The 11,253-nt window shown below is 38.0% G+C and overlaps 1 protein-coding gene across 1 annotated transcript; it reads right to left on the bottom strand.

The window, feature by feature from the left end:
- Window positions 1-363: 363 nt before the first annotated feature.
- Window positions 364-10,900, bottom strand: LOC148198484 (uncharacterized). The gene is made up of 5 exons (XM_088115821.1): window positions 10,713-10,900; window positions 10,114-10,405; window positions 5,895-6,227; window positions 4,573-5,801; window positions 364-688 (listed from the first exon to the last, which is right to left on the bottom strand). Exons 1-5 carry the CDS (start codon window positions 10,898-10,900, stop codon window positions 364-366), a joined length of 2,367 nt encoding a protein of 788 aa, XP_087971947.1.
- Window positions 10,901-11,253: the final 353 nt, after the last annotated feature.

Raw genomic sequence — 11,253 nt, 5'->3', positions numbered from 1 at the left:
GAACGATTTTAAGTGAACTAATCGACAACATGGTAAAAACAACATTAGAAATTAAATTGCTAACAATCAACAACACAAATTAAATTGCAGCAATAAAACAAAACAGTAAAATGATATGGAAATTTAACAACAGAAAATGAAACCAACTTTGAATTGCATTTAAATTGTGCAAGAATTTAGTACAGCAAATAGGAAAATCAAATTGGAATATGCACACCACGCAGTGCCGTGCTTTCTCCTCTACTGTCCAGCTCCTCTGTTCCAGCACTGTTCTCTCTATCTGAACTCCTCTTCACGGCCTCTCACTCTCTACTCACGCTCCCCTACACTCCATTTCTCTACTAGAAGAACACTACCTACTCTTCACGCTGCTGTATACCTGCTCCAACACATCCCCATCATCCAACGTCCACACCATTTCAATGGGACCCGTGCCTTTTTCTCACACCAATGATTCAGACTATGCCACTTCACCAAATTAAATGCACCCCGAATAAAATAAGCTTGTGAATGTCCACATGTCTCTAAAGACAAAATGAAAGTACTATTATTCTGTACGGTTGTCGCTTCTTCCAACGTGTTGGATTGTGCAAAATTGATTCCCATGCACCCCTGCTGCTGTCTTTCATTTTCATGCAGCCTGCTGGACTTCTCCGTGAAGGCTGGCCGTGAGTGACTCACTCCCAAGCTGCCGGACGGTGCAGGTGATGGACAAATTTATGAACACCAAAATATGATGTCACAAACTTGTTTTTCAATCGGCAAGTGTGACCGAATCGTTCAAGTAATAAACTTGGTAAGACCAAGTATTGTTCTTCCCAAATGACTCACGGCCTAGTTTAGTTGTGTGATTGTTTGATTAGCTAAGACTTAAAGACGAAATATTTGGAGTTTAATATGCAAGACAGAAAATAAACATGTATGCATGAAGTTTTGATCAATGGCAAAAAGCAAGAGATAAACACTTTCAATGAAATTTATGTATGAATATGTTGTTGGGGGTCAATTTCATCTTATCCACTCTCATATATTTTAGGAATTCAACATTCAAATCATCATTGTTAATGCCACTCTCTAAAGTACCTTTCTAGAAGGCTTCTCCCTAATCACGAGTTCATACAATTCCTAGCATTCCTAATGATCAGTTCATAAGTGCAGGAGCTTAACGACAACCAATATCATATTGGGAGAAATTCCCCGGATCTAGACTTCCCCGTACGTGCCCGTATCGACAAAACCAATAATCATGCATCGAATGAGTTAAACAATGCAAGCATTAAGCAAAGAGGAAAAACCCTAACTAATGATGAAAGAAAGCATAAGTCTTAATTAAAAGATGTAAAAACAGATTCCATATATGAGAGTTTCACAAGATTACATTGATTCCCCAACAAACATACAGAGTTTAGTTCACCATATTCATGGTGAACCTAGATGAATTACAATGAAAGAATGAAAGAATAAACCCTAAAAAGGTGAAGAGGAAGCCTCAGCATCCAAGATCCTCCTTCAAAGGGGTGGAAGAGAGAGTGTTTACTTCGTTCCAGCCAAAGATACCTAACCCTAGGAAACCCTAAAGCTTAAGTACCATTCGTAAATTACAAAAAATTAGGTCCAAGCCCATTAAAGTGCCGCTCAGCGGTAAAATACCGCTCAGCGGTAAGTGCGTGTCTTGCTTTCTCCCCTCAGCGGCCATTTTGCCCCTCAGCGGATCTCCCGTGAGTGCCTGAGTGCCGCTCAGCGGTAAACTACCGCTGAGCGGTGACTTCGGCTTCTCCTTTTGCACTTTTTGATGTCTTTTCTGATTTCATCTCTCTCCTTCTTCACTTCTTTCACCAAATTCACCTTAAAACCTGCACAAAAACACTGAAATCAAGCATAAACCTGTCCAGCTCTCTTATTTCTAAATATATGAAGAAAAGCATGATTTCAAGCTAGTTTCTAAGCATAAAGGTTGCTTTTAGTATCAATTTTAAGCATGAAAATAACAGTTTTTCAACTGTTATCACAACCCCAAACTTATAACTTTGCTTGTCCTCAAGCAAACAAGATGTAACTCAATCTTCTACCAATTCATATGATGGCTCACTTCATTCAAAATTCCTCTTTTCAAGATAAGTAGCAACTTCAATCAAACTTATGACCAAGAGTTAAATCAAGATGTGCACATGCTTTAGTGTTCACAAAGTCATTTAAATTCCAACAAATGCTATTTTTCATGAATGATCAATCAATTAAGCATGGATGTTCATGTGCTTATGGAATATTTCCTCACTAGGTAATGTGTTTCACTCAACACACAAGTGTATAAGAGGTAATCACTCATTCACTCTACTATCACAATGTCACATGAATCAACTTTGCCTTTCATTTTACCACAATCAAAAACATTCACAAGCATGCATCATCACAAGGACTTTTTAATGGCTTATAATGTGGTTGGGCTAACAAGAAAATTGGTTTTTCTGGATCACAAAATCCTTGAGTTAAGAGAATCATAACAACACAATTTTTCTTATTCTTCCCAACTTTCTTTTGCCTTTGCATTGAGCTTTGCTTCTTTTTCTTTTCTTTTCTTTTTCTTTGCATATTCTTACTTTTTAGCTCTTAGCTCAATGCTTTTCATGTTTTCCCAACAACCCCAAACTTGAACATTTAACAATACCACACAAGATCTTCTATTTAACTCAAGGTAAAGATTTTTCAATCAAAGGTTTCAGTGTATGTTCAAGGCTAAGGGTTCAAAAGGATTGAACACAAAGTGTTCTCTTTTAGTGGGCTAATTTTTACAAATTTGGCCAATAAAAAGGTTTCCAACAAACGGCCTTGATCATATGATGCAAAACAAGCAATTGATTCAATCATAGAAAACCTGGGCAAAATCATTCATGCTTTCAAAGTAATAGCATTCAACAATAACAACTCTGGAGCTCAAAATCTCACATATCAGCTCATTCACATTTGACATACACATCCTGCTTAATTTCACAATCACAATCATGATATCATGCATTTGTTCACAAAGCTTGTGAATCACCTGTATAAGCATTTTAATGTGCACATCATCTCAACATCAATCAATCAATAAGCATCCTTCAGCATTACTTATCATACAATCACAGTTAATAGCAAACCATCACAAGAAACCAGGTGTTCAATAGAGTACATCAAACCCTAATCTAAAAACAGATAATACTTACAAAATACTGGGTTGCCTCCCAGTAAGCGCTTGTTTAACGTCACGAGCCTGACCCAAACTTTCAAGGATCAACCAACAACATCATTGTGGAAAATTGTTGCACCTCTCCCCCTAGATAAGGTTTGAGACGTTGACCATTCACCACCCAACTTCTCTGTGGATCAGCAGCAACTGGATTAAATATTTCAATTGCTCCATGCGGATGCACTTCTTTTATCACATATGGTCCTGACCATTTTGACTTCAGCTTCCCAGGAAATATCTTCAATCTTGAATTGAACAATAGTACCTGTTGTCCTAGATTGAAAACTCTATTCACCAACTTTCTGTCATGATAAAATTTAATTTTGTCTTTGTAAGCCTTGGATGAATCATATGCATGTAATCGCATTTCTTCAAGCTCCAAAATCTGCCGTCTGCGTGTGCATTGAGTTTCATAAGGATCAATATTCAAAAATTTCAAAGCCCATAATGCTTTATGCTCCAATTCTACTAGCAAATGGCATGCTTTCCCATAGACTAATTGAAATGGTGATAATCCCATAGACGTCTTCATTGCTGTCCTATAAGCCCAAAGAGCATCATCCAATTTGAGAGACCAATCCTTTCTTGATGAAGTCACTGTTTTTTCCAGGATCCTTTTTATCTCTCTGTTAGATACCTCAGCTTGTCCATTGGTTTGTGGATGATAAGGTGCAGCTACCTTATGTTTTACTCCATAGTGTTTGAGTACTTTCTCTAGCTGATAATTGCAAAAATGAGACCCTCCATCACTGATCAACACTCTTGGAGTGCCAAAACGTGAGAATATCTGCCTCTTCAGGAATTTAATTACCGTGTTAGCATCATTTTTAGGACAAGCTAACGCTTCCACCCATTTACTCACATAATCCACTGCTACCAGAATGTATTCATTGTTGAAAGATGGAGGGAAGGGTCCAACAAAGTCAATACCCCAACAATCAAAAACCTCAACCTCTAAAATACCTTGTAAAGGCATCTCATGACGTTTAGTGATTGTCCCTGCTCTTTGACATTTGTCACAATTTCTAGCATGATTATGAGCATCTTTAAACAAAGTTGGCCAATAAAATCCTGATTGAAGGACTTTTGCTGCTGTTCTTTCTCCATTAAAATGTCCTCCATAAGGTGAATCATGACAATGCCAGAGAATTCCTTCTGCCTCTTCATTTGTAACACATCTCCTCAGAAGATTATCTGCTCCAATTTTGAACAAATAAGGATCATCCCAAACAAACTGCTTGGCATCATGCAAAAATTTCTTTCTTTGTTTCCAAGTTAAGTCTTTCGGCATGACCCTTGCAGCTTTGAAATTAGCCATATCAGCAAACCAGGGTCTCTGCTGAATATACATGAGTGATTCATCTGAAAAAGATTCCCAGATTTCAGACTCCTTGCTAGTGACCTCATTGTTGACTAGCCGTGACAAATGATCAGCAATTAAGTTTTCACTTCCTTTCTTATCACGGATGTCTACATCAAATTCTTGCAATAGTAATACCCATCTAATCAGACGTGGCTTAGAATCTGGTTTTGTCAACAAATATTTGATAGCTGCATGATCTGTATAGACAGTCACCTTGGACCCAATAAGATAAGGTCTAAATTTCTCTAGAGCATACACAATAGCAAGAAATTCTTTCTCGGTTGTAGCATAATTCAATTGAGCATCATTCAGAACCTTGCTAGCATAATAAATTGGATGAAACTTTTGTTCTTTCCGCTGGCGAAGGACAACTCCTATTGCATAATCACTTGCATCACACATTAATTCAAAGTTTTGATTCCAATCTGGCGCTACAATTACTGGAGCTGACACTAACTTCTTCTTCAATGTGTCAAAAGCTTTCAGACAGTCTTCATTCATCACAAAAGGCGCATCCTTCATCAAAAGATTACTCAATGGTTTAGCAATTTTCGAGAAATCCTTGATGAATCTTCTATAAAACCCAACATGACCAAGAAAACTTCTAATCCCCTTTACATTTGTTGGTGGAGGTAGTTTCTCAATGACTTCTACTTTAGCTTTGTCTACCTCAATTCCTTTAGCAGAGATTTTATGCCCCAATACAATTCCTTCAGTTACCATGAAATGACATTTCTCCCAATTCAAAACAAGATTTGTCTGAACACATCTTTTGAGGACAGTATTCAAATTAGCCAAACATCTTTGGAAAGAATTTCCAAAAACTGAGAAATCATCCATGAATACTTCAATGCATTTTTCTAAGAGATCCGCAAAGATTGCCTGCATACACCTATGAAACGTAGCTGGAGCATTACATAATCCAAAAGGCATCTTTCTATATGCAAAGATACCAAAAGGACAAGTAAAAGCCGTCTTCTCTTGGTCTTTTGGATCCACCACAATTTGATTATATCCAGAATATCCATCTAGAAAACAATAGAAAGCCTGCCCTGATAACCTTTCTAGCATCTGATCCATGAAAGGAAGAGGAAAATGATCTTTCCTAGTAGCTTTATTCAGCTTCCTGTAATCAATGCACATACGCCAACCAGTAACTGTCCGAGTAGGAATAAGTTCATTCTTATCATTATAAATTATTGTCATCCCACCTTTCTTTGGAACCACCTGTACTGGACTCACCCATTCACTGTCAGAGATTGGATAGATGATACCAGCTTCTAGCAGTTTCAACACTTCTTTTCTGACCACCTCCTTCATAACAGGATTTAACCTTCTTTGTGGTTGAGCACTTGGTTTATAATCTTCTTCCATAAAAATTTTATGCATGCAGTAAGTTGGGCTAATACCTTTAAGATCTGATATTGACCACCCAATTGCTTCTTTGTTGGCTTTCAGAATTTCTATCAATTGCTCTTCTTCTTGTAGAGATAAAGAGTTATTGATGATGACTGGCTTTGTTCCATCTTCTTCTAGAAACACATATTTCAGATGTGATGGCAATCTTTTTAATTCTGGTGTCTGTGTTTTGACTGTTTCTTCCTTATCAATTATTTCGAATATTGGATCTTCCTCTGGACTCTTTTTCAATGTTTCCAAGTCCATCAGACATTCATCAATCAACTTCTCTTCTTCTTCATCTAAATCTTCACATGCATCAATGAGAGTTTTTTCCAATGGAGAAATATTTCGCAACATCCTTTCTTGCACCATACAAACTTCATCAAGTTCATCAAATTGAAAACATGCTTTGTCATCATTTGGATATGTCATGGCCTTGGATACGTCAAAAGTGACTTCTTCATCATCAACTCTCAATTTAAGCTTACCATTCTCTACATCAATCAAAAATCTAGCAGTCTTCATAAAAGGTCTCCCAAGAATAAGAGGAACATCACTAGTTCCTTCCATCTCCATCACAATAAAATCCACTGGAAATACAAATTTGTCAACCTTCACTAGAACATCTTCAACCACTCCATATGGATATTTAAGAGACCTGTCCGCCAATTGAAGAGCCATTCTGGTTGGTTTAATTTCCAGCCCCTGAATTGTTCTGCACATGGATAACGGCATTAGATTAATGCTAGCTCCCAAATCAATCAATGCTCTTCCAACTTTCACATCTCCTATGGTGCATGGAATAGTGAAGCTTCCTGGATCTTTAAGTTTAGGAGGTAGTTTCTGTATTATTGCACTGCAGTTACCCTGTATATTGATAGTTTCCTTCTCAATGTACTTGTGTTTCTTTGTGAAGAGTTCCTTCAAAAACTTTGCATATGCTGGCATCTGTTGCAATGCTTCAGAGAATGGTATAGTGATCTCCAACTTCTTAAACAATTCCATGAATCTTTCCAACTGCTTTTCTTTCTCCTTCCTTGAATAACTCTTTGGATAAGGAAGTGTCTTTTCATACTCTTTTTCTTTCTGTCTCTCCTCTCTCTCTTCTCTCTCTTTTTTTTCTCTCCTCTCCTCTTCTTCTTTTTTCTTTTTCTCTCTCTCAACTCTTTCTTTCCACTCACATGTTTCTTTTTCACTCTCACTCTCATTTTCTTTCTCCTCTCTTTCTTTTTGTCTCTCCTCTAACACTCTACCACTTCTAGTCACAACATTTTTACACTCCTTTCCGAGATTATCATGTTTCATCTCGTCAACTATTCTCTCAACATAAACCTCCATATTTTTAAATGCAGCATCCACATTATGACAATAAGACGCATTCGTCTTCAAGAATCTTTGGAAAGTCTCTTCAAGCTTTGTTGTTTTCTCAACTGGAGTAAATTGCATCTGCCATTTTTGTTGTTGCACTTGAACCATTGAGACCTGTTGTATTTCCTGTGGTATTTTAGAAAGTTTCATAGTTACTTCTTCAAGCTGTTGAGATATAATTCTATTTTGAATAAGCAAAGCCTCATTTGATTGTAACAACTCCTTCTGACTAAGATCTCCTTTTTCAATGTTGAGTTCGTTGTCACTAGTAGCCATATTTTCAATAATTTCAGTTGCTTCCTCTGGAGTTTTCCATTTAATGTTTCCTCCTGCTGAGGCATGAAGCATCATCTTAGTTTGTGAACCAAGACCTCCAAGGAAAGTTAGGACTACTTCTTCTTCTTTGAAGCCATGCGTGGGTGTTTTTCTTAGCAGACTTTTGTATCTATCCCATGCATGCCCCAGTGATTCTTCCATGCCCTGCTTAAATGAAGATATCTCTTGCTTGCCTTTTGTTACCTTTGATTGTGGAAAGTACTTGTTCAAAAACTTTGTTACTACTGCTTCCCACTCTGTGAAACTTCCTTCTGGAAAAGAATTCAACCAAAGCTTAGCATTGCCTCCCAATGAGAAAGGAAACAAACTAAGTTTGATCGCTTCATCTGGCACCCCATTGATTTTGAATGTGTTGCAAATTTCATTAAATGTAGTAAGGTGCTCATATGGGCTTTCATGAGATAACCCATTAAATTGATTGCTCTTCACCAGTTGGATCAGTGCTGGTTTGACCTCCATATTGGCTGCATTGACTCTAGGTCTAGCTATGCTGTTAAAGTGCTGAGGTCCAGCTATATTGGTGTAATCAGCAAGAGTTCTTCTGATATTATTGTTCTCCATATTTTCTGTGCTATGAACAGAACCTTGTGGTGATGGTTGTAACAGAGTTTTCGGAGGAGGGAAAAGTTCTCTAGATGTTCTGATTCTTCTCCTCCGTCTACCGTCTTCTAATCCTTCAAGCAGAGGTTCTGTTATTTTCTTGCTCCTAGTTCGAATTGCCTCCTGCATACACAAGAACACAAAACCCTAGAAAAGATTTGGTTAGCACAAAAAGATATAAGAGCAGATATAAGATTCAGAAAATAAAAACAGAAAACAGAAAAACAGAAAATAGAAAAATAAAATAAAATAAAATCAAATAAAATACTAACTGAAAAATATAAACAGAAAAATAAAATAAAATAAAAAAATTCGAAATTTAAATTAAAAATAATAAAAAAAATAAAAAAAAAATAAGTCAAAGATAATCAATAATCACACAAATTAACCAGTTAAACCAGAGTCCCCGGCAACGGCGCCAAAAACTTGATGGACAAATTTATGAACACCAAAATATGATGTCACAAACTTGTTTTTCAATCGGCAAGTGTGACCGAATCGTTCAAGTAATAAACTTGGTAAGACCAAGTATCGTTCTTCCCAAATGACTCACGGCCTAGTTTAGTTGTGTGATTGTTTGATTAGCTAAGACTTAAAGACAAAATATTTGGAGTTTAATATGCAAGACAGAAAATAAACATGTATGCATGAAGTTTTGATCAATGGCAAAAAGCAAAAGATAAACACTTTCAATGAAATTTATGTATGAATATGTTGTTGGGGGTCAATTTCATCTTATCCACTCTCATATATTTTAGGAATTCAACATTCAAATCATCATTGTTAATGCCACTCTCTAAAGTACCTTTCTAGAAGGCTTCTCCCTAATCACGAGTTCATACAATTCCTAGCATTCCTAATGATCAGTTCATAAGTGCAGGAGCTTAACGACAACCAATATCATATTGGGAGAAATTCCCCGGATCTAGACTTCCCCGTACGTGCCCGTATCGACAAAACCAATAATCATGCATCGAATGAGTTAAACAATGCAAGCATTAAGCAAAGAGGAAAAACCCTAACTAATGATGAAAGAAAGCATAAGTCTTAATTAAAAGATGTAAAAACAGATTCCATATATGAGAGTTTCACAAGATTACATTGATTCCCCAACAAACATACAGAGTTTAGTTCACCATATTCATGGTGAACCTAGATGAATTACAATGAAAGAATGAAAGAATAAACCCTAAAAAGGTGAAGAGGAAGCCTCAACATCCGAGATCCTCCTTCAAAGGGGTGGAAGAGAGAGTGTTTACTTCGTTCCAGCCAAAGATACCTAACCCTAGGAAACCCTAAAGCTTAAATACCATTCGTAAATTAAAAAAAATTAGGTCCAAGCCCATTAAAGTGCCGCTCAGCGGTAAAATACCGCTCAGCGGTAAGTGCGTGTCTTGCTTTCTCCCCTCAGCGGCCATTTTGCCCCTCAGCGGATCTCCCGTGAGTGCCTGAGTGCCGCTCAGCGGTAAACTGCCGCTGAGCGGTGACTTCGGCTTCTCCTTTTGCACTTTTTGATGTCTTTTCTGATTTCATCTCTCTCCTTCTTCACTTCTTTCACCAAATTCACCTTAAAACCTGCACAAAAACACTGAAATCAAGCATAAACCTGTCCAGCTCTCTTATTTCTAAATATATGAAGAAAAGCATGATTTCAAGCTAGTTTCTAAGCATAAAGGTTGCTTTTAGTATCAATTTTAAGCATGAAAATAACAGTTTTTCAACTGTTATCAGCAGGTGGCCAGAGAAGGTTGCTGGATGTGTGAAGAAATCTGCTTCCAATCACTGCTGGGCGTGAGCTGCTGCTCTTCCCAACTGTTGTTACCGTCATTCTCTGTGGACTAGCTGGGTCGTGCTGCTGTTTGAAGCTAGTGGACTCTTCCACTTTGCTGTCACGTTGCTCCAACAAAGAAAAATGAACTTGCTTGCTTCTCAAGATAAGACCACCGTTTACTACCTCTTCCATCCCTCTAGACCGTCCCTTCATTCCTTGTTGGACTATCACCGTGCACACCATTCTCTTTGCCAAATACATGAACTTCTCCATAAGCGACGGTTGGAGCTTCCTCATGTGTGCTGGACGCTGCTGGATGGGAGTTGCTGCTGGATGGGAGTTGCTGCACATAAGTAGACCGTGACAGCACCTCCAAATTGCTGGACCAGCTGCTGGCTTCCCTTCTCTTCAACGCCGGATAGGTGCTGCATCTTCTCATGCTTCCAGCATCAAAGTGTTGTGTGCTCTCCATCCATGCCGTGACAACCTTGGACGTGTGCTTGTGCTTCTCATGTGGTCCGCAATCCTCTCTAAATGGAATCAAGCTGCTGCTCTGGATGGGAGTTGTTGGACCGTGAGTTGCTCCATCCTGGACGTGGACGTGTGCTTTTCGGATGCTACTGGACTTTAAAGCTTCTTTTCCTAATTACCGCTTGCTGGATGGGACGTGGCTGTGTGCTGGAATGCTGGAATCCCGTGTGCACCCCTCTCCAAAAATGGAAGCTTCCTTTTCTTTCTGCCACTTCTTTTTGTTGGACCGAAAGCTGTGTGGTGTTGCTGTGCTACTTCCAAGTGTGGGTCGTTGTCTTCCATTTGCTAAAAGAGAAATAGATTCCATTTTGTGTTGGCTGCCTTAAGGCCGTGAGATGCAATGTTCCAAAGTCTTGCTTCTTAAAATTTAATAAATAATTGAAAGACTTCTCTCCACTTCCACGTGTGCAGCCCCATCCATTCTATATTCTTCAATTTCACACATTTGAGTACAAGAGCCGTGTGCTTCTGCATGCTAGCACACTTCTTCCAATCTTTTTCTATTCAACACAAAATAACTCAAAGCAGCGTAGCTTCTTCCAATTAATAACACAGTGTGAAAATGAATATTCTTCCAAATGTCTCAATCTGTATTTCCAAAATTTTCCTTGCAATCAATAACGAAAATAATTAGCTCAGATAATTCAAATTAGTTAAAAT

Source organism: Vigna umbellata, chromosome 5 (assembly GCF_029865625.1).
Source record: "Vigna umbellata cultivar VRB3 chromosome 5, Vumbellata_1.0, whole genome shotgun sequence".
In the NCBI taxonomy this organism is placed as follows: Eukaryota; Viridiplantae; Streptophyta; class Magnoliopsida; order Fabales; family Fabaceae; genus Vigna; species Vigna umbellata.
This window is presented reverse-complemented; position numbering and strand designations above follow the sequence as displayed.

Coding starts and splice junctions, on each gene's coding strand:
- LOC148198484 (XM_088115821.1), bottom strand. CDS start 10,900: ATGGAATCTATTTCTCTTTTAGCAAATGGAAGACAACGACCCACACTT. Junction 10,406..10,712: donor CACGTCCCATCCAGCAAGCG/GTAATTAGGAAA, acceptor ACTTATGTGCAG/CAACTCCCATCCAGCAGCAA. Junction 6,228..10,113: donor CTAGTCCACAGAGAATGACG/GTAACAACAGTT, acceptor ACATTGAAAAAG/AGTCCAGAGGAAGATCCAAT.